Raw genomic sequence first — 22677 nt, forward strand, 5'->3', positions numbered from 1 at the left:
CGGGCACGATCAAGACAGGGAACAAACACTTCTACCACTGCAGAAAGGTCCTCGGGCCCCTCCATGTCCCCACCTCCCATCCCCAGGCAACCAGCAGTCTACTCTCCATCACGATCCAGTGCCACTGTTGGCATTTTCCAGAAGTTTATGTAAATGGAGTCACATGGCACATCATCTTTTGTGTCTGCGGCTGCGTTCACTCACCATAAAGCTTTCAGGATTCATTCGTGTCAGTGTGTGGTTTTCCCTTTTTAAAGTCCGCACAGGCGGACTGCGGCTCATTCATTCACCTGTTGGTGGGCATTCGTTTCTGGTTTGGGGTGTTAAGAAGAAAGCTGCTATGAATATTTATGTACAGGTCTTGTGTGGACGTAACATTCATTTCTCCTGGGTGCATACGTTAGTTACCAATTTCTGCATAACAGATCCCCCCTCCACCCTGAATCTTGGTGCTTTCAGACAGTAAACAGTCATCCCACATGGTGTCTCAGGGGCGAGAACGTGGGGGTGATTTCACTGGATAGTTCTGGACTGGGGTCTCTCATGAGGTTGCAGTCAAGACATTGGTGGGGCTGCCTCATTTGATGGTCCGACTGGGGAGGAGGAGCCGCTTCCAGGACAGCACCCTCATGTGGCTGTTCGCAGGAGGCCTCAGTTCTGCTCCGGGTGGCTTCCCCAGGGGACGGTAACAGTGAGAGGGAGTCCAAGATGGAAGCCACAGATATTTTATCAGCAAATCTCTGAAGTCTCGCCTGCCATATTCTATTTGCTAGAAGTGAATCACTAAACTCAGCCCACACCCCAGGCAGGCAGGGGGATGAATTGCACAAGACCATGAATACCTGGAAGTGGGGTTCACTGAGGGCCATCTTATGGGTTACCTATCACTGTACCCTAGTATTTAAATGTTTAAGCAAATAATAAGCTTTGACTGTGTACGTCGCAATAACCTTCTCCTTGGTTATATACGACATCTTGCTGAGAAAACTGATATGATGCCCACTTTACGGATGGGGAAACAGGCCCAGCGAAGTTAAGTTGCCCACTTACAGTCCGCCGTGGAGAAGGCAGCTAAAGGGAGACTGCATCCTGAGGTTTAAGCCCTGCGTGAGGAGGAGGCCAATGGTAGCAGGAAACAGGAGCAGGCGAAGGAAGAATGTGCAATTATTTTGATTCTCTGGAGAAAAAGGAGAAGCACGAAGGAGAGCTGGGTTCTTTCACAGATTTCGTGAGCACCTATGAAGCGCCCACTGTCTGCCAGGTGCTGTTCTAGACCCTGGGGATACCGCAGAGAACAGGATGGACAAAATTCCCTGCACGTGTGGAACTCACACACAGATGAACGACAGTGCTCGTCTCTGTCCACTCCAGCACCTGGAACACAGGAGTGCTGCTGGTGGAGGGAAGAGGCCTACGACTGTGCTGGACCTGGGGGACCCCGTGGTCACCCACACCCACACGGTCACTACCCTCCTGCAGCTCAGAGTCCCGTGGTTGAGAAGGAAAGCAAACAACATTTGACAACTCTGACCGCAAAGGACAAACTCATCCATTCGGTCCTTCAGGATTCATGGAGCTCCTACTGTGGACCACGCTGGCTTCTAGATACAGCAGTGATGGAATGGACAAAGACCCCCTGTGTTACAGTGGGGGAGGGCATAGATGAGTAGGGAGATGAGGATGACTGTGGGCTGTGGACAGGGTCTGGGGGAAATCCAACCGTGTGGTGACTGGCAGTGGCATCAGAGACGGGTGGTAAAGGGCGACCTGGCCCGACCTCTGGCCCTGAAGGAGGGGATGTGTGAACTAAGGTCAGAGGGACACCGTTTGTTTGGTTTCCCTGGCTGTATGTTCTTTGTACACATGGAGCTTTTGTCTAGTTGTGGGGGACACCTTGGATGGCCCCTGTCCTGGCTGTGTGTCCAGCTGAGCTGGGAATGGAAACCCCAGAGATGAAAGGTGCAAGTAGCTAATCTTCCCACACACCTAATCAACTAATAAATGGAGACTTTGACCAGTTCCTCACTTCTTATCACAAGGCAGGGGAGAATAGCGTGTCAAGGTGCAGCTTGGAAGGGACATGATGGGATCTGGGCAGTGCCAGGAGGGGAGAAGAGCTGGGCATCTGGCCGGGTCGGGGCAGGGAGGGGTGCCATGGCAGGGAATCATGTGCGGCGTGCCCTCAGCGTCCACGTCTGTAAAATGGCTTTCCAGCAGCAGAAGCCCTGCGGGCTCCTTTACTCTCTTTCCATCATCCAAACACATTGGCTGGGCAGCTTTGGGTGTTTGGGCCTCATTCGAGGTCTCCTTCTCTAAGGGGCCAGATGGTAAATATTTTAGGGCTGTCGCAACTACTCACTCTGCAGGCGCAGGGTGACAGCAGCCAAGCTCCATACAAAGGTGTGGCTCTGTTCTAAGGGGGGTAGCAGGGTTTGGTTTAAAGGGCTTAAAGTGGTGCTTGGTATACAGTAGGCACTCCATAATGCTTTTGCTCCGGTATGTAGCAGGCATTGCATTAATGCTTGATTCGTACCTGTTCTATGGTAGGCACTGCAATTAATAGCTGGCCCATGTCTGGTTTACAGGACGCACTCCGTTAAAGCCCGCTCCATACGTGGCATATAGCAGGCGCTGCCTTAATGCCTCCGGTATACAGGAGGCGTTCCCTTAATGTTCGTTCCAAGAATGGATGAGAGGAGGGTTCATTTCCGGTTAGGAAACGCCAGGGCGCTCCCACGGGAGACCGTAAGGGCTGCTACTCCGGTGTCTCCGGGGTGCCGGGACCCCCCAGCCCAGCTCCCGGCAGCTGTGGGGTCCGCATCTCTGGCTGTCGGCCGAGCGGGGCCGAGCTGGGCCGAGCTGGGCCGAGCCGCGGGCCGAGTCCGCCACATTCCCACAATCCCGGGAGGCCCCGCCCGGCTCCCGGCCGCGCGTCCCCCTTCCCACGTCGGCGCAACCTAACCCGCGGGCGCGCCCGTTGCCCGCCCCGCCCCGCCTGCACGACGCCCCGCCCCCGATAGCGATGGTCCCGCCTCCCAGCGGGCGCGCGCCCTGCCGCCCGCTTCCATTGGCCGCGCCGCCCGCCCGTCTGCGCTGTCGGCGCGCAGGTTAGGTTGTGTGGCGCTGTCGCTCGGTCGCGGCGCCTGCGGTTGGCGGCGGCGGCGGCGGCGGACGCGCGAGCGGCGGGCGTGCGCGGCCGAGCGGGGACCGGCGCTCGCAGGCGGCGAGGCGGACCGCCGGCCCGGGGGCCGGGGGGCGGCGGGGGCGGCCGGCGGGCGGCCGTGGTGGGACGATGACTCTGGAGTCCATCATGGCGTGTTGCCTGAGCGATGAGGTGAAGGAGTCCAAGCGGATCAATGCCGAGATCGAGAAGCAGCTGCGGCGGGACAAGCGCGACGCCCGGCGTGAGCTCAAGCTGCTGCTGCTCGGTGAGTGGGTTTGGGCCTGCCGAGGCCCCGCGGGCGGCGGGCTCCGTGCTGGCCGGGCGGGGCCGCCCCTGCTTGCGGTCCACGACCGTGCCCGTGCCGTCCAAGGCGGGGTCAGGGCCTCGGGGTCAGCCCTGCCCGTGCTGACCACGGCGGGGTCCCAGCCCCCGTCCCTGCTGTCCACGGCGGGTTCCCCAGCCCCCGTCCCTGCTGTCCACGGCGGGGTCCTCAGCCCGTGCCCGTGCTGTCCACGGCGGGGTCCCCAGTCCCAGCCCCCGTCCCTGCTGTCCACGGCGGGGTCCCCAGTCTGCCCCTGCTGTCCACGGAAGGGTCCCTAGCCCCTGCCCCTGCTGTCCACTGTGGGGCCTCCCAGTCCCTGCCCCTGCTGTCCACGGCGGGGTCCCCAGTCTGCCCCTGTCTTCCATGGCGGGGTCCCCAGTCCCTGCCCGTGCTGTCCATGGTGGGGTCTCCAGTCCCTGCCTGTGCTGTCCACTACACCGCGCCTTGGGGTCAGTCTCTGTACTGTCCAGGTGGGGCCCCAGAACCCTTTGGGGTGAGTCCCTGCCTCTGCTGTCCGTCCGGATTCCTGCAGGGCCAGCCCCTGCCTCTGTGGTCTAGGTCGGCCCTCAGGGTCTGCCCTCTGACCCTTCTCAGCGGACGAGCCCCTTGCTCCCAGGGCTGGTCTATCCCTGCTCCACCGCATGTGCCCCAGCGCTGCCCCCAGCACTTGTTCAGGGCCAGATCTTTGGGCTGTGACCCAGCAGATGCCCCCCGCCTCCTTGTACTCTGACCGGCTCTTCCCAGCAGGTGGAGCCCTGTTCCTGCACGTAGGGCAGTCTCCCTCCACCTTTCCCTCATGCCGTTCCCGGCCCCCAGCCTCCCCCCTCTGTGGAGAAGCCGTTTTCCCAATGGCACGGGGTGCACCCCTTGGGGGAAAAGACGGCCTCTCCTCTCTCCTTGGGGTTTCTGTTTCAGCTGGAGGCTGGGGCTGTTGGACCCCTGAAGAAGCCTCTGCAGGCGTTCAGAACCAGCCAGCTCACCAGCCTTCCCCAAGCTCTGTCCTTTGGTCTGGTGGGAGCCGGGCCTCCCAGGGCTTCCTCCGGGCCTGGAGAAGATTCCTGTGCCAGCCGCCAGGGTCCCAGCCTCTGTCTCCCCAGGGCACACCTGTTGCAGGGAGCCAGGCAGCGCAGCTGTGGGCAAAGTGTTGTCACTCCAAATAAGGGCCGTTGAAGGACTTACCTCTCCCGCAGAGGCAAGAAGGGCGTTCGCAAAACAAACTCTTGCCCTGCCCTCCCCACAGGCTGTGCTTCGTGACTGCGCCGCGGGAAGGTTAGAAATGCTCGCACACTATGCACAGGTGGCCGTTGGGGACCCAGAGCGGGGGGGAGGCGGCTGTCACGGAGGGTTGCGCCGGGCGACCAGTGGTGGGGTTTAGAAGGGCTAAGCACAGGGAACAGGGGGTGTTGGTGGCCTGTGGGATGCAGTGGTCCTGGCAGGAGCACGTGGCTTCGCCTGCCTGCAGTGACCCTCCTCGGGCCCTCTCTTTGATGAAATACCCTTGCTGATTTCTCTTTTTTCCCCCAAATGCATGTTCTGATATAAAATAGGCCAACTTTGCAGAATAGACAGGCAGAGAGTAACGTTGAAGTCTGGAGGAAACTTGCAGTGGGGCTCATTCTAGGAGCCCAGGCCAGCTTTTGTCGTTGAGGCCGGCTTTATTTTGGGAAGAGGGTTTTAGAATTTATTGGTGTCTAATGATATTGTTTGATTGCCTTGCCTGGGGGACTGTGTGAGTCTCCAGACACCCCGCCACCTGTCCTGAGGGCACCCAGGCTTCAGATTGGCATCGGGGTCACGGGTGCTGGTCAGTGGCCCCTGCTCCCAGAGCCTCGGCAGTGTCTCCATTCTCCCTGGGCTGGGAGGTCCAGCAGGGCCCAATGCCGAGAAGCCCTGAGGCGGATCTGGAAGCATCCGGGGTCCACCCATTGGTGGGGTGTTGGCTGCAGGATTACTGTGTCTGTGGTCATGTCCCCGTCCCCCCACCTGCCGCTCTGTGACCCTAGAGAGTTACGCAGCGCTCCGGCCAGCCTGCATGCCAGGAACATGGGCACCTGTCTGGGGAGCTTGTTGAGTTCTAGGCATGGGGGGGCAGGTAGGAAAATGAGAGCAATGTGAGCTTGCAGGTCCAAGGTGAAGGTTCAGGGCACCAGGACAGCTGTAAATGCCAGGCACAGATCCAGAGGCCTGCCTGGGCACTGTGGGTGGGTGGTGGCGAGCAGCACCCCTGCCCCCACTCAGCACCAGGAGCTCCCCCAGTGTGACACCCCAGGCGTCCCCAGACACCATGCGGTGTCGCCCCCCTGGGGGGAAGGAGCCCTGTTTGAGCTGCGCTGCCCCGTGGTAGGAAGCGCACGGTGTAAAGTGCGAGCTGCAGAGCTGCTGTTTGAGGAGCTGAGTTTTGTCAGGTGTTTCATGAACGCCTAAGAACTGAATAGTCTTGTTTTGCAGTCCAGAGCCGCTTACGTGCATGCGTGCACTTGTGCATTCAGCGCACGGCGCACGTGAATGCATGTGGTGCACATACTCGGCCTTGTTGGCGGGGGCCGGTGTTCCAGGCTGTGCCCTTGTGATGTGTCTGTGGTGTGAAGTAGGGGCAGCGGGCACAGCCAGGCCAGCCCCCAGGGCCAGCAGCCTGAGAACGCGTCATTCCCTCACTTGATGGGGTGAACCCCGAGGCTCTGGGGCTGCCCTGCCAGCCGCTGCCTCTCGTGACCTCTTCGGGCCCAGCCCTTTGCCATTCTGTTCTGTCACTTGGTAGAAAGCCACCGGGGAGGCCCCTGGCCTGTTCTTCAGGGTGGGTCTCCCGTTTGAGAATGAGCCTCCTCGTGGAATCTTGGTTCCTAGAGGCACAGTGTTCCGGCCGGGCTGAGCCAGCACAGCTCCAGGATTTCTAAATAAAGCAGGGCGGTCTGTTCCACAGGCTTCCTGTCAGCCCCCAAAGGGCCGAGGAGAGGGCCGGAATCTGGTGTGGGGTGTGGTGGCCCCAGCGGGAAGGGCGCGTCTCCCAGTGCTTTGAGGCACAGAGTAGAGCATGGCCACCGGCCCCGAGCAGAGTGTGCAGTGTCCCCTGCCGCCCCGGGAGCAGGACGCGCCCTTGGGTAGCCTCTTGCGCCCCCCTGGCTTACTCCGTGGCCCGCCCCAGGAAGCGTCTTAGGCCCTTTGCTAAGGGGTCTGCTTTCTCTGGGCGTGCTGCGGGAGCCCAGGACTGCTCTCACACGGCTTCCCTCCTACTGGGAGGACTTCTGTGCTTGGGCGGGACTCCCTCTCCCTCCTGGAGGGCCCACAGGCCAGGCCCCCAGCGCAACCCCAACAAAGGACACTTAGTGTGGGCAGCCCGGCCTCCCAGGCATGGCAGACACATCAGCAGCATGGTGCTGAGCCTCCCTGGCATGCGTGCCCACCGTGCTTCCAGGCAGGCCTGAGCCCTGCCCCGCATGCCGCCACGTGGAACAGAAGGACGTGCTCTGCCCCAGTTGGTTCTGGGTTGCATGGCGAAGCCCTGCCCCGTGCAGCTGGGTCTGGGGCATTGCTGCTCTGGCACCGGGAGTTGGAAGTGCAGTGGGGACCCAGGCTGAGCTTACAAACCCTGGCTGGGGTGTGAACCCCTTGGCCCTCCTCTGTCCCAGGGGTATTGGGTACGAAGGCCGAGTCCTGGGGGCGTGGGGCAGGTCTGGCCCTCACAGCCCAGTGTGGTGGCAGAGCCGGGCTGCAGGGAGGAGCCGTGGGGTGGCCGTAAGCCTAGGAGGCTGGCTAGCCTGGTGTCTGGGCGCAGCAGACACAGCTAGGGGCATCTCCACAGGCTTTGGGGCACCTGCCTGCAGGGTTCCTTTTCGGTGGAACTCCAGCTCCTCACAGACCGGGATCCCAGCCCTCCGGCTCGCTGGCCTGGGCATCGGGCAGCCGTGCGTGATGTCTGTAGTGCCCGTGCCTCTGCTTCCTGGCGGCGTCTCCGTCTGCAGGGCACCTGGCTGATCATCTGGGCCCCTGATCGTGGCCAGTGTCTCCTCACTGCCTCCCCCACTGTTCCCGCCTCCAGGGCGGCTGCCCCTGGTGCTCAGCGACCAGCCCCGTGGCCTCAGAAAGGTCAGCTGGGTGACCTCACTGCTGACTGAGTGCAGTTCCCCCAGGGAAGTGAGCAGGCGTCGTGTGGTCCCGCTTCCCAACTGGCCTGGAAGAGAGGCTCCCTGCTCAGGTGGCCCCACTGCCACCTGCCTGTGGCGCACCTGCCTGTGGCCCCGGGCTTCGTGTGGACAGATGGGGCTGCGGAGGCCGCTCAGTCGCCTCCCTCGTGAGGCCCTCCTGTCGCAGGCGGAGGCTGGGATGGGCGGCCTTGAGGGCCTCTGTGTGAGACAGTGCAGGGTGGTGGGAAGCGCTCCCTTGGGGTGAGGCCGAGGTGAGTGGGGTCATTTCCCAGCCTCAGGTTCGCAGGGCACTGACGCCTTGGAGGCACTAGGCACACAGTAGGCTCTCAGCAGGTGGAAGGGACTGCTTCCTGCGGGCTCCCCTCCCGTGTTTCCTCCTGGATGCCCCACACGGGGTCCCACTTAGTCCCGTTTAAAAGCTGGGGGGAGATAGACGGTGTGAAGAGTCCGCAGGCCCGTCCTCCCCACGCACTTTTGGGGCCCCTCCCTTCCCCCGTCGCTGCATCGCCCACTGTGTCTGCACCCTGGAGCCCAAGGCTGGCCCAGGCCGCCTCCCCAGCATGCTGCATCTTCTCTCTTCCCCAGACCCAGGGTGTGGGGCTGGGACACTGGGTCTGCTGAGGTTGAAGTGTCACCGGCTATGTGACCCCAGTGAAGCCACGTGCCTCTCCCTGCCTGTCCCCTCACTGTCTGGGGAAGGTACACTGACAGTTGTCACTGAGTGGGGCCTGTGCCCACCATCCCCAGCTGCACCTCTGCCCCCTGTGTACAGTGGGCCCCCCCTTTGATGCAGCCTGAGGCCCACACGGGGTTCCCAGGAGCCCATCCCCTCCATGCTCTCACCTGGGCCTCCGTGGTCCTAGACCTCCTCCTGCTGCCCTCCTCCTCCAGGAAGTCTCCATGGGGAGGCGGTCACACTCGGGCCTCCTCGTGGTGGCGTGACTGTGCGTGCCCGGAGGGCGTCCTGTGGCTCCTGGTGCTGTGTCCCCTCAGACCCTACAAGCCCCTGCTGCCACGCTGCCTTCCCAAGGCGGAACCCCAGGCCAGCTGTACCCCAGGCGCTCCCAGTTCCTGCAGTCACAGCCGGCCAAGTCCAGCCCGCCCAGCCCTGGGGATGTGGTGGCCCAGGGAATCCTGGTGGAGCCAGCATGGTGGGTTGGGGCCAAGTTCATTCAGAAGAAATTGGTGCAGACCTGCAAACCTGTCTTGTGCTGGGGTGGGCAGGGGGCTGTGGCTGCAGGCAGAGCCCCCACCCTTGGGAGCAGGCACCCCAGTGGGATCATGTGGGACCATGCCTCCAATGACAAACGGTGACAGCCTCCTCTGCAGAAGGCAGGACAAGCATAGCTTGGTTTTGGAGGCTCCAGTGCCCTTGGAGAAAGGGACTTGGTGTCTGTGTACGGAGCCTCAGCCAGGGTTTGGGGGGTGCAGCCCATGGGGGTTCACAGCTAAGTGGTGCATGTACCCATGGACTTCCCCTTGCAATGCTGGACTTGTACATTACTGATGAATGACTGGGCTGGGGACCCATGGACTTGAACCTGAGGTCTGGGTGCAGCTGGGACCTAGCACTGGTGGGGCTTCCTTAATGGGAGGTGGTGCACATGGGTTAGTCTGGGGCACTAAGCATCCCGCCATCACAGGGACCCCATGCCACCCTTTCTCCCCCTCCTCTGGGCCCCCACCCAGCTGCTGGCCTCGGCTCCACCTCCATGGGTGTGTCAGCTCAGACACATCCCATAAATCTGTAACTGGGGGCGGTTGGTTCCTGCTCAGCATAATCCCCTGGAGGCCCCCTTGTGGCCACGTGGTCTGCTGGGATCCAGTCCCATCTCCGGGTGGGGGTCCTTGGCGTGGATAGGCCAGATTGTGACCATCCCCCTGGTAGAGGACAGGTGGGCTGATGCCACGCTTCGGCGGTTTTGACGAGCCTCTCTGAGGGGCTCATCGGAGTGGTTGGGGGTCTTGGCTCCAGTGGGTGTTCATGGAGCACGTTGGGCAGCCTTGTCTGCGTGGGTGGGGGCAGGCCGGGGGGCTGTGGGCGAGCCCACGTGGGTTGGAGACTCAGTCGTGGGGGGTCTTGTATGCTTTTGCCTGAGGGGTCTTACTTTTCTCCTCTGGGGCAGCTGTTGGGAGGTTTCTGAGCTGGTGGAGTGTGTGTGCCCCGAGCTTTAGGGGAGTAGGACCGAGCGCTGGGCAGGTAGATTGCAGGTGGGAGACTGGGGCTGAGGCCCTGCGTAGGGCCATGGGTCGGGCAGGAGAAGAGGCCCCCTGTGGTGACGAGGACGGAGATGACTAGGCCCCAGTGTTGGCCACAGCAGGGGAATGCGTGAGGTGCAGGCAGGCCTTGCCCTGAGACTTCTCTGGGCACGTGGATTTGGGGCTGGTCCCCTGGGGGTGGTTCCCAGGACCACAGATGGTGTCTCAGGCCTGTGTCCCAGCTCCCAGGTGCTGTGACGAGATGTCAGAGGCTGAGCTGGCTGAGGACACAGGGCATCTGCCCAGCAAGCCTGGGTTGCTTTGGCTGGCCTGTGGTGTTGCTCCAGGCCTGTCCCTCCCTCCTGGGCGCAGGTGGCCCAGTGCCTTGTGGGCCAACTGGGCCTCACCTGCTCCTGGGCAGAGGGCCCTGCTGGCTCCTGCCTCCCGTTCTGCACTCCTGGCCCGGGAGGTGCACCCGGAGCCAGTGCTGGCATATGCCACTTGGTTGCTGTTGTCCCAGAGCGCATGCAACATGCGACAGGCGGTCCTTGGGCCACACCTCCTGCAGCCGCTGCTTGCACACCCTCCCTTCTTGTCCTTCCTGGCAAGTGGAGGCCACTCCAGGCAGCGTCAGTCGGCCATGCTGTTCCCAGGGGTGTCCCCTTTTGTTTTCTCCCCTCAGCTTTGTTGCGATATCTGCCCTTTAATGTGCATTTGGGGTGTGCACCTGAGAGTGGAGAGGTGGGTGTGAGGCAGAGCGACTGCCACACATCTGTCACTGCATGTACCTGCACCTCGGTTTGCACCTTTGCTGCTTCTAGGGGCTGAGCCCAACCTTAGTCTTTGCAGCAGCTTCTCTGCCACGTGGCGGCGGTGCCGTTTGGTAGGCATGTGCCTGGCCCGGGGCCCCTGACATCTGTAGGGGCCCATCCTGCACTTCAGGCTTCCTTGGCGTCCTTCCTGTTTCTCGGTTTCAGGGGGATGTCCTGACCACGTTGTCTCCGCTTGTCACCGGGCCATACCCCGTTCTCCCTTGCCCAGCCTCTCACCAAATGTGAGGCCCCTCCCTGCTCCAGTGTTCAGGGTCCCTCTGCAGAAGCTGCCCACACCCCACCCCCTCAGGTACCCCCAGTGGTGTGGCCTGCTGATGGTCATCGGCTGCATGCACATGCTTGTGTGCCCTTGTATGAGCCTGTGTGCCTATGGGCATGTGCATGCGTGCACTCATGTGCATTTGTGTGTGTGTGACCCCGTGTGTGTGGCTGAGCAGGTGGCACTATGGGCAGAGGGCCCGGCTCAGGCCGGTGTATGGACATGGGCTGACAGAGGGCCGGCTGCCGTTGGTGGCCGAGGGCCTGGAGGAGTAGGCGGGGCAGGGCTGGGAGGTCCTGACCCCCCCAAGGGGCATCAGCACTCTGGTCCACACTGGCCCATGGGGGGCTGGCCGGTAGGGTTGGAGGCAGCGCTTTCTTAGAATTTCTGAGTTGTCCGTGGCTCTGTGATAAAATAGGTCCAAATTTACAGCTTAAAATGAGTGCTTGTTCCTCAGTTTCTGAGCACCAAGAATCTGGGTGGCCCAGGCTCCCTGAGTGGGCCAGCCCCCTTGTCTGAGGGTGTGAGCAGGGCTGGAGGGGTGCGTTGGTGCCGCGCCCTCGTGTGGCTGCTGGCCCGCAGCTGTCCCCTTGCTCCGCCCCCCCCTCAAGTGGTCCCGGACAGCAGGAGGAAGCTGCCCTGTCTAGTGTCACAAGTGACGGCCACTGTTCGTTGTATTCTGTTTGTCAAGAGCAAATGGCCGGATGCAGCCGGTGCTCATGGTGAGGGACTCCAGCACAGGAGGTGTGGCCAATTCGTGGACACTTGTGTTACAAACATCGGTAACTGCTGCCCCTTGTGCAGGGGAACCGAGGGGGCTGGGCTTGCTGTGTGCGGTTGGGAGGCAGAGGCCCTCCTCCTGGCTGTGGGGCTGGAGCAGGTGAGCACTGGGCTGGCAGGCTTGGAGCGCGTGGTGCTCGGGGCTCGTGGCAAGCTGGGAGATGACGCAGGGCCACGTGGCTCCTTCCCAGGTGGCTCTCCAGGCAACTCTTGGACCCCTCTGATCCCAGGAGGCAGGAAACCTCAGTGCCCGCTTTGCACTTAGAGAGGAGAGGAGATACATGACGGGGTCCAATGACGTGGGCACCAAGTGGGGGCGGGAAGAGGGCAAGGGCCCCTGGGTGGGTGTGGGGGCCGCCTGAGCCTGGCCAGGCGCCGTGGACATGCTGGTTGAGCTGGGCAGTGTGCGCAGGGGGTGTGGCGTTGGGTTGAGTTGAGGCCGTCGGGCTATGAGAAAGGAGCTCTGGGGACCGCTGGGGAGACAATGTGGCCCCCAGACAGCCCTGGCTGCCAGAGCAGACGCCGGACTCTCGTCCCCAAGGGCAGTTTGTTCAGTGCTCCCGGAGTAGAAGTCACTGGGGGTCAGTGGGGACGGGTTCAGCTCCATGTCCATGTGGGTGCGGGAGGGTCCCCGAAGGGCTGGAGCCTGCGTGCGGGTGTGGTGTGGATCAGGGCAGTGGAGGAGGCAGCCTGTGGTGCGGGCGCCTGGCCCCCGTGCCCTGCTCTGCCTCTGCAGACCAGGCTAAGGGCAAGTGCAACGGCCACTTGCCTCCTGTTGCCATGACTGGGCAGGGTGCCTGGTGGGTCACACCCACCTGCCTTCACCTGGGTGCCCTGTGCCCGGCAGACACCCTCCTTCCTTCTCTGGCCTCAGTTTCCTCGTGGGTAGAAGGGGCGTGAGCGTGGGACGGCGACGTCGGCAGAGCCGGGCACACACCTCGCACAGCGGCCCCTCTGCGGGCGAGCTCTCGGGGCAGAGGGTTCACAGGCGGGCAGCAGGCCCTGCTCTGACCACGGTGCTGGCCTCGCAGGCACGGGGGAGAGCGGCAAGAGCACATTCATCAAGCAGATGCGCATTATCCACGGGGCGGGCTACTCGGAGGAGGACAAGCGGGGCTTCACCAAGCTGGTGTTCCAGAACATCTTCACCGCCATGCAGGCCATGATCCGTGCCATGGAGACCCTGAAGATCCTGTACAAGTGCGAGCAGAACAAGGTGCGGTGGGGCCTGGGGTGGGGGGCACCTCCCGGCGGGGCCTGGGCCTGGGGTGGGAGACACCACCCGGCGGGGCCTGGGGTTGGGGTGGGGGGCACCGCCCGGCGGGGCCCGGGGTGGGGGTCGGGGTCAGTGCCTGGCGGGGCCCGGGCCCAGGGTGGGGGGCACCGCCTGGCGGGGTGGGGCCTGGTGACCACTTCCCCTGCCAGGACCTGCCTTCTTGAGTGCCTACTGGCCCTCTGTGGCCCCATGTCCAGTTGGGTGGCTGGGAGCCTGCAGGTGAGCCGGCAGGCAGGTCGGCTGCCCCAGGGCAGGCAGTGTGGGCTCCCGGCCTCTCAGCGGGCCGGGTGTCCTACCAGCTGCTCAGTGTGATGTGTCTGACTCTCTGGGTGACCCTGCAGGGTGGTACTTGCCCCCCATTTCCTTTACTTCATTGAGATGAAACTCACACCATGGAGGTCACCTGTTCAAAGCGTGCGATTCCCTGGTTTTTAACTTCCAGAGTCCTGCAACCACTATCTCTGTCCAGTTCCAGAACACTCTCTTCCTCCCAAAAAGCTGCCCTGTTCCCGTGAGCTATCACTCCCACCCGCTCCCCAGCCCCCGACCCCACGAGCCCACGTCCTGTCTGGCTTCGCCTGCTGTGGACGTGTCACAGGAATGGGGTCGCACCCCTGTGGCCTGTGTGTCTGGTTCTCACTGAGCACCGTGTGTCCAGTGTCTGTCCATGTGTGGCGTGTCAGGCCTCCACTCCTTCCCGCGGCTGCGTGATGCCCATGTGTTCTTCTGCCCGTCTGATGGCCGTCTGCACTTTTTGCCCACCGGGTCTCGCTGCTGTAATGTTCCTGTGCAGGGTTTGTCTGCACACCTGCTCTCGTTCTGCTGGGCGTATACCCGCGGTGGAGATGTGGGGTCACGTGGCAGCGCCAGGCGCCCTCTGGAGGAGCTGGCAGCCTGCTCTCCCGGCAGCATCCCCTGGCCGTGCCCCGTGAGCTCTCTCTGGGGGGCTCCCTTGGCTTTGCTGTTATAGAGCCACTTTTGGGGGCTTCTCATTCAGCCCTAGAAGTTTGCCATGGGCTAATAATACATGGCCTGGAGCGTGTTTGTTTTTTGTCTAATATTTGTCTAATGTGGTTTAAATCAGTCCATTTACTTCAAGGCTTAAGAAGGCTAATCACCCAGGTGTCTGGCTGGTGCCTTCAAACCTTTGCCCCCAGGTTCGTAGATGATCACGACCCCGTGCAGGGCCTGGCGCGGGGGTGTGGCCCGGAGTGTGGGGCTGGCCTGAGCCGCTTGCCCTCTGGGTTTTGGTTTGGACGGCTTCCAGCCAGGCCCTCGCCCAGGTCCCATTTGGGCTGTAGATGTCCTTAAGCACACAGGCAGCTCGGATTGGCAGCCTGCAGCCTGTTTTTGTTGGCACGTGCCACTGCCACCCTCCCCTCCCGTGGACCCTGGTGGCTCCCCCCAGCAGCAGGGGTGGTGTGGCCGCAGTGCTGAAATGCTGCTCTCTGGCCTTCTGTGGGAGCAGGCTGCTGATCCCTGCCCAACACGCACCCACAATCCGGGGCTCTTCTGGGGCGGCTCCTGCTTCTCCAGGCCCAGACTGAGGGGTCTGGGGGGCGAGGCAGGGGCTGGAGGTCACCGCCCAGGGAGCATCCCTTGGAGGAGCTGTAGGTTGGGGGGCAGTGGCCGGGCTCAAAGCTAGGGCTGGGCGCCCTTGTCCCTGGTTTTGGGTTCCACCCCGGTGGGTCCCCTCCCCAGTCCCTCCACTGAGTGTGGCCAGTGGCTGGTTGGGTTGGCCAGACCACCCTGAGGCCTGGAATGTGCAGCGGGATGGGGAGAAATGGGGTCTCCTGAGAGCCAGCTGCCAGAGTGGTGGTAGTGGGGCATGTGTGCACAGGTGTGCATGTATGTGTGCATGCATCCGTGTGGGTGTGGGGGCATGTGTGGGCATGCATGTGTACATGTGAGAACACATGTGCGTGTGCATTATGTCCACGTGTGCGAGCACATGCACACGTGCATTCATGTGTGTCCATGTTGTTCATACTTGTGTGGGCACATGCGTTTGCGTGCATGTGTGCATGCGGTCTCTGGAGCCCACTCAGCACGGGGCATGTGAGCAGCAGGGCTCCAGAGCATCCCCCTCCAGTACTGGTTCCTCTGCCCCAGCCCCCAGCCCCTCGTGGAAGAGATACCGTGACTCCAGAGAGTCCGCGGCTCTGGGGAGCTGCGTGCCAGGAAATGGGGTCAGAGACCAAACAGACACTTCCTACTGGGTCACAGCAGCTCTCCTGCCTCAGTGCACTCACTCGTGCCATGGGAACGGGAGCTGCGGGCAGGGGTGTTTGTTCAGTGGGCCTGACTAGAAGCCGGGGAGTCCCTCCCTTGGTCACTTTATGGCGTCCACTTGTGTGTCTGTGTGGTTGTCTCCAGCCCCGCCTGCTCCCTGCCTTGGCAAGCAGAGCCAGCATGGCCTGGAGGCCTGCCAGGGGCGGCCTTGTGCTGGGGGTTTGCTTTGGGGCCCTCGTCCCGGGGTTCAGGCGCCATTGGTCGCCGCCGGTCACCCGTGTACGAAACCAGCACCCACTGCATCCCAGACCCGGGAGACCAGGCCCACGAGCCCACAGCCCTTCCCCGCCCTCACAGGCCAACGCGCTCCTGATCCGCGACGTGGACGTGGAGAAGGTGACGACGTTCGAGCACCGGTACGTCAACGCCATCAAGACCTTATGGGACGACCCCGGCATCCAGGAGTGCTATGACCGCCGGCGGGAGTTCCAGCTCTCGGACTCCGCCAAGTAGTGAGTGGGGCGAGGGGGGTGCGGAGGGCAGTAGGGGCTGCAGGACGAGGGGTGGCACCACCCGCGGAGGGGCAGGGCGCTGGGCCTTTCTTACTGGCTTGTGTGTGCGGCCTCCGTCCAGCCTGAGGCCCCCTGGAGATGGGAGCGGTGGTCCCTCCATCCGTACCCCCCCAGCCCCTTCTCTGGCAGCCGGTAGCCCCTCAGGGCCCCTGCAGTGACTCGCCTGCCCGTGTCATTTCTGTCCCTGGGGATCGATCAGCCTGCTCCTCCTGCCCAGGTCGGGTGGGGAGGCCTTGTCCTGAGCTCTGGGTGCTGTTCCAGCCCCTGCTAGTGAGCCGGGTGTGGCTAGTGCACCCCCAGGCCGGCCTGAGCAGCCCACCCTGCTCTGTTGCAGCTACCTGGCCGACGTGGACCGCATCGCCGCCACGGGCTACCTGCCCACCCAGCAGGACGTGCTGCGCGTGCGCGTGCCCACCACCGGCATCATCGAGTACCCTTTTGACCTGGAGAACATCATCTTCAGGTGCTGGACCTGGCCTCCAAAGGCGGTGGGCTTCTGGGGGCTGCCTGCGGCTCTGCAAGCTGTAGTGGGGAAGCTGTTTGCCCTCCAGGCCCCGAGCACCGCTGTGGGGATGCAGAAAGCTCCCTGGATCCCCTACTTGGCTCTCAGGGCTTCTGATCCGGGGCAGGAGATGAGTCACAGACACATGACCGTCCACCCCCTGCGTTCTGAGTGAGCCGACCCGGCGGGTGGTGGGCGGTGCCTTCTGCGTCCTCCGTGAAGAGCTGTGGGCAGGCAGGGGCGGGGGCCGGCCTGTGCTGGGTGCTGGTCGGTTCCCAAGGCCCCCAGGACGGTGCAGAGCAGGGACAGGCAGGTCCTGGCCTCTGTGGCTCTAGGGCCTGGCAGGTGGCGTGGCCAGGGGCCTTGGTACCATCCCTGAGGACACAGGCCCTGCCTCTCTCAGTCACAGCTTGTCCGGAGCTGCTAAGTGGCGAGGCCAAGTGTGTGTCTCCTGGGGCCCTAACAGCCCCAGATGGGCGGCTTGAAACCACACATTTCTGCCCTCCTAGCCCTGGAGGCCAGCAGCCCAAGTCGAGGGGTCCCAGGGCTGGTAGCCTCTGGGGCCATGAAAGAGAATCCCACTGTGCCCTCCTAGCTTCTGGGCATCACCTTGGCCCCCTTTAGCCTGTAGACAGGTCACCCCCACCTCTGCTCTCTTCACGTCCCCTTCAAAAGCCCCTTCTGTGAGAAGACTAATCGGTGGATTCGGGCCTGCCTACTCTGGTGTGACCTAGCCTCAAGCAGCCCCATCTGTGTGACCTACCTCCAGTTCAGGTGGTGCCCCAAGTCTGGGGACTGCGCATCCCAGGTGCCCTGTTGTGGGTGCCCCTGTCCCTCCTGCACACTCACCCCGGCAGGGCTCCCTCGGGCTGTCAGCTGTGATGGGCCGTCACCGTGGGCTTCTGCCCTGCAGTGCCAGCTCTGTGGCTGGGGGTCAGTTGGGTTCCCCCAGGGAGCCCCACTAGTTCATGAAGCTTTGGGGAGGGGAGAGCTCTGGTGGCCCCCACCCCACTCCCCTTCGAACATGGGGGTGCTGTCTGAAGCCTCCGGTGGTCCCCGGGAGCTGTGGGAGCTGCAGGCATCACCCCGCACGTGTGTGACTGGCACGTTTTCTGAGGGGGGGAGGCAGGTTTGGGGTTTCTCTCGTTTTTAATCAGATTCTCAGTGGGGTCATGGCCTCAGGAGGGTCAGAGCTGAGGCCTACAGGGCACAGGCTGACTTAGCACGTGTGCATCTTGGGGTGCCCTTCCCAGCCATGCCCCGCCTGTGCCCAGAGTGCCTGTGCCCCCCACCCCTGAGCTCAGGCCGGCTGTAGTCCTGCTCTTGGTGGCCTTTTCCTGCTGTCCCCTGCCCGCCGTTTCCTTCACTGGCTTCCCAGACTCTGTGTGGCCTTATCCGGCAGTGTCCCCATCTGGCTGTGTCCTGGCACCAGGCTCATGGCTGGGCCCTGACTGGAGCTTGGGCAGCCCCAGGGAATGGCCTGAGTGCCCTTGTGTGTGAGGTGGACCTGTGCCCACCGGGGACCTCGTGTGCAGACCCGGCCCTGCACCAGGTGGCCTTGTGCTCCAGAAAGGCTGTGGCGCCTGATGCTGGCCAAGCAGGTGGTGCCCCTGCTGGCCGCACCCAGGACGGCCTGCGCCCTGCCCTTGCCCTGGCAGGGGGCCTCGGGATCAGTGTCGGCCTGCAGAGCCCTCGCTGAGCCCCGTGGTGCCTGTCCCCACAGGATGGTGGACGTGGGAGGACAGAGGTCCGAGCGGAGGAAGTGGATCCACTGCTTCGAGAATGTGACGTCCATCATGTTCCTGGTGGCACTCAGCGAGTACGACCAAGTCCTGGTGGAGTCCGACAATGAGGTGGGTGAGGCCCGTTGGTGCGGAGCCCCGCCCGGGCTGGCGGTTGGTCGCCGGGCCTCAGCGCAGCCTTCCCTCCTGCAGAACCGCATGGAGGAGAGCAAGGCGCTGTTCCGGACCATCATCACCTACCCGTGGTTCCAGAACTCGTCCGTCATCCTGTTCCTCAACAAGAAGGACCTGCTGGAGGACAAGATCCTGCACTCGCACCTGGTGGACTACTTCCCCGAGTTCGACGGTGAGCAGCCGCGTGCTCGCCCCTGTGCCCGTCCTGCGCGGCCCCCTGCCACCCCGCGCATCTCGGGCCTGTGGGGAGGGCCGCGGCCCGGTCACCCTGTCCCGGGATTACGGGCGTCAGCAGGAGGGTGTCGCGCGGGCGGAGTGAGGTGCTGTGAATCAAGGGGTGGCCAGGCCACCGTGCTGACCCCTCCCCAAATCTGCCTGGGCTGGAGATGAGGGTGCCTGTGGATACAGACAGGAGGGGCAGCTGGCATGGGCACGAGGCAGGTGTGTGGTGTGCATGTGCGGGGGCACGTACATGGGCACACACCCGTATACCTCTGCTTGGACGTGGGTATGTGTCAGGGGTGCAGCAGCAGGTCCCCGGCTGGGTGGGCTGAGGTCCGTGGTGCCTAGTGGGTGGAGACGGGCGGGCAGGCGAGAGCCCCGGGCCCCGGGCAGGCGTGCGGTGGAGCTGCCCGCAGGCCCCGCTGACCTGCCCCCACCTCCCCAGGGCCGCAGCGGGACGCCCAGGCCGCGCGGGAGTTCATCCTGAAGATGTTCGTGGACCTGAACCCCGACAGCGACAAGATCATCTACTCGCACTTCACGTGCGCCACCGACACGGAGAACATCCGCTTCGTCTTCGCGGCCGTCAAGGACACCATCCTGCAGCTCAACCTGAAGGAGTACAACCTGGTCTGAGCCGTGCCCACGGGCGAGGGCGTCCTTCCTTCTGTCCCCTCCGCCCCCTTCTCCCTGGTCCGCGGCAAGGCCGCCTTTTTCTGGCCTTGACTCGCGGCTCGCTTTTTTCTAAGAAAAACAAAAAACAAAAAAGGAAACAGCAGGAACGCGGGAGCGGCGGAGCCGGGCCGGGCTGGGGTCCGCGCGCGGGCAGGGCCGCCGGCCTCGGAGTCCTGGTGGCCACCCCGGGCCCCCTCCCCGGGCACCGGCGCGCGGCACGGTGACTTTCCTCTCTTTTTTTAAGTTATTGACACCCTCGCCACTTTCGCTGTGTTTTGCCCACTGGACTCTAAGAAGAGGGGGTGGGTGGCGCCCCCTGTTGCCCACCCTGGGAAGTGCCTAACCATTTTTTTCTTTTTGAGGAAAACAAAACAAAACGAAGTCCGCCGGCCCGGCGCCCGGAGCAGGGAGGCCGCCTGGACTGGGAGTCGCTATTGTTTCCTTACGTTCTGTGACCAGCTTGGAAACCGGGAGGGCGGGGTGGGGACTTTTTCAGAATATTCTCAGGTCTGTCCCCGAAAGGCGGAGGGAGGGCGTGGCCGCCGCAAGCACCTGCCCCCGCTGCTGCCCTTTGCCCGGCTGCCTATCTGCCCGGCTGCCCGCCCCTGGCCGCCTGGCCTGGGCCCCTCCGGGAGGGGCCCCGGGGCTGGAATTCCGGGGCCCGGGAGGCGGCTTTTTCATCGGATGTAGACTGAACACTACAGTGTTCCTGTGTGTGTGTGTGTGTGTGTGTGTGTGTGTGTGTGTGTGTGTGTCTGTGTGTTTGCACAAACGTGACAGGAGGGACAGCCACCCGCCCCGCTGGGCCCCGCCCGTTAGTGGTCTGTGCAGCTCCTCGTTTGGGCCGCCAGCCGACCCAAAAAGTCAGACCCACCAAACGCCATTCCCGTGCACCTGGCCCCCGCCTCCTCCTCCCGCCTGCCCCGTGCCCGGAGGGGCCTTGTGTGATGGGCAGCCCCTCACAGGTGGGGAGTGGGGGGACCGTTCCTGGTGATCAGCCCCACCTGGGGGGCCCCAGCCTTTCACACCAATTTTCTCTTGGCATCTGCAGCCAAGTTCTTTTGTGCCATGTGTCTGCGTGAGAGGGCGGGTATGTGGCCTCCAGGCTCGGCCTGGGGGGCGGGGAGTGGATGGTGCCAGTGGGCCCGCAGGGGGACCTCGGGGTCCTCGCAGGACGTGCGTCTCTGTGTCCTAGCACCTCTCAACGGCTGAGATGACAAAAAGGGACAGGGTTGGGCCCTCGAGGGGGTGGCGTGAGCAGGTGGGCTGGGGGCACCAGAGTATTAACCCTTCCCAGAGAGGGGACAGTGTGCCAAGCATCAGAGCCAAGCCACCCCACTGCCCCCGAGGGTCTGCAGCTGGCTCCAGACCAGTGCCAGCCAGGGTGTGCCCTCCCATCCGCCTTCTGTGAGCAGCGCCTCCCGAGGTTTCCTCCCATGCCAGCAGAAGTGAGCCCCTGCACGTGCCCTGGCCTCCCCGGAGGTGTCCCCGTGCCAGGCCCCCAGCGGTAGTGGGGACACGTGCCGGCTGGCCAGTCAGGTGGGCAATGTCCGGTCATACCTGTATATTAATTACACAGTCCTGATTCCAGACGATTTAAACCTTAATCTATTTTAAAAAAGACTTATATAAAAATGCTGTTTTTAAACCTTTTGTCATCGGAAGTGCATGTATTGTCACACGCTGGGGTGATAGGAGGACGTTGGCGCCGACCTCTAGTGGCCAAGGCCGCCCACATCCAGGCCTGTGGGCGGTGGGCTTTGCTCAGCGTGTTGGGGCCCTGACCCCTTAATCCAGAGATAGCTGATGGAAATTGACTTTTCATATCTTTCTCCTGAAAATGAATTCTGTTTTAAATTGGAATAAATTTTGTTCCTAAACGCTGTGGCCCCCTGTGGCTTATTTCCTGTTACTGGCAACAGCAGGGTAGAGTGGGGGCCGCAGCGGGGTCCTGCAGAACCCCGGGGAGGCACTTGGTCCCCGTGTGCTTGTCTGGGGCCCTGGCGCCTTTGGGCTGTGTCTGAGCTCCCAGGGGCCACAGCCACAGCTCCCTGGGCTGTGCCCCCCATCCTGGGCCCATTGGGTCCTCTTCCTTGGTCCCGACCTCAGGTTCATCTGTACTGCTGGGCTGGAACATCCTGCCATCTCCTTACTGGGGCAGGGGGCTTGGATGGTGGGGACGCCCAGGCTCTGGGCCCAACATGCGGGCACTGCCCCTGGTGCCCTTGGGAAGGCACCCCTCCCCCGCCTCCATCTCTGTGACTGTTGGACCAGCCATCTCTCTGCTATCTTCCTTCAATCTTTCTTCCTTTAAAACATTCTTTGATCATGGTAAATATATGGTAAGGACACCCGATTGACCTTAACCATTTTGAATGCTCAGTTCAGTGGCATTGACCACAGTCACATGTGCAGCCACCCCTGCCCCCCATCCACCTCCAGACCTTCCCATCTCTGCACGGAAGCTCTGTCCCCATGAAACACTAACACCCCAGCCCCCAGGCCCAGTGCCCACTTCCTGTCTCTGTGGATGGGGATCCCCAAGGGACCTCCTTAGGGGCATCAGACAGGATCTGTCCTGTGTCTGGCTTGTGTCACTGAGCGCCGTGTCCTTGAGGTTCATCCACATCGTAGTGGGTGCCAGAACATCCTTCCTTTCCACGACTGAGTAGTACTCCAGGTGTGGACGGACCACGTTGTGTTCATGTGTCCGTGGATGGACACTCCGGTTGCTTCACCTTTTGACTGCTGTGAGCACGGGTGTGCACGAATCTGAGTCCCTGCTGCCTATTGTGTTGGTTGTACCCCTAGGAGAGGGGTTGGGGGATCACAGGTAACCCTAACTTTTTGAGGCTGTTTTCCAGTTTTCCACAGCAGCTACCCTTTTCACATTCCCAGCAGCATCGCACAAGGGCTTCAGTTTCTCCACATCGTGCAGTTTATTTAGTCTTATCTGTGGGTTAGGCCTCCAAGGCCCTCTGTCCCGCGCTGTCCTAGGCACTGCGGATGCACTGGGGAAGCCATCCACGCCAGTGAGTTAATCATTGGAGAAGGGGAGCAGGGAGGCAGGAAGGGCAGCCACGATCTGACGGAAGGGCTTTTCAGGCAGAGGGACCACTCTGCAAAGGTCCTGGGGCAAGAACGGCCGTGAGGCCCATGAGGCTGTAGCTGATGGAGCGAGGGAGCTAGGGAGGGAGGGAGGGGGACGGACATCAGTGGTGCCCACCCATTGGCTCCTGTGAGACGCTGTGTGAGCATGGGTGGGCAAGCACCTGTCTAAGGCACTGCTTTCCATTCCTTTGTAGATGCACCCAGAAGTGGGATCACAACATGCTTTTTGATCTTACCCAAAAATATGACTCTTCATTTAAAAAAAGGAGGGGTGGACCTTTGTACCCCAGCATTGACCTCGGGTGTGGCAAGGGCAGGCAAGGGCCAGGGAGGGACGCAGCTGTGGCCCTCAGCAGCCACCACTTCCAGCAACCGAGGTGTGAGTACTCTGAAACTCTGCAAATGTCCTATTCATCGTTCAACAGGGAGGATGGTTTCATTCCAGAGAAGCAGCAAGGGGTGCATCACTTCTG

The 22677-nt window shown here is 62.4% G+C and overlaps 1 protein-coding gene across 1 annotated transcript; it reads left to right on the forward strand.

The window, feature by feature from the left end:
• The first annotated feature begins 3193 nt into the window (after nt 1-3193).
• Nucleotides 3194-20973, forward strand: GNA11 (G protein subunit alpha 11). The gene is made up of 7 exons (XM_037018138.2): nt 3194-3428; nt 12730-12914; nt 15564-15718; nt 16113-16241; nt 18004-18133; nt 18215-18368; nt 18864-20973. Exons 1-7 carry the CDS (start codon nt 3293-3295, stop codon nt 19052-19054), a joined length of 1080 nt encoding a protein of 359 aa, XP_036874033.1. The 5' UTR covers nt 3194-3292; the 3' UTR covers nt 19055-20973.
• The last annotated feature ends 1704 nt before the right edge of the window (nt 20974-22677 follow it).

Source organism: Manis javanica, chromosome 13 (genome assembly GCF_040802235.1).
Source record: "Manis javanica isolate MJ-LG chromosome 13, MJ_LKY, whole genome shotgun sequence".
NCBI lineage: Eukaryota > Metazoa > Chordata > Mammalia > Pholidota > Manidae > Manis > Manis javanica.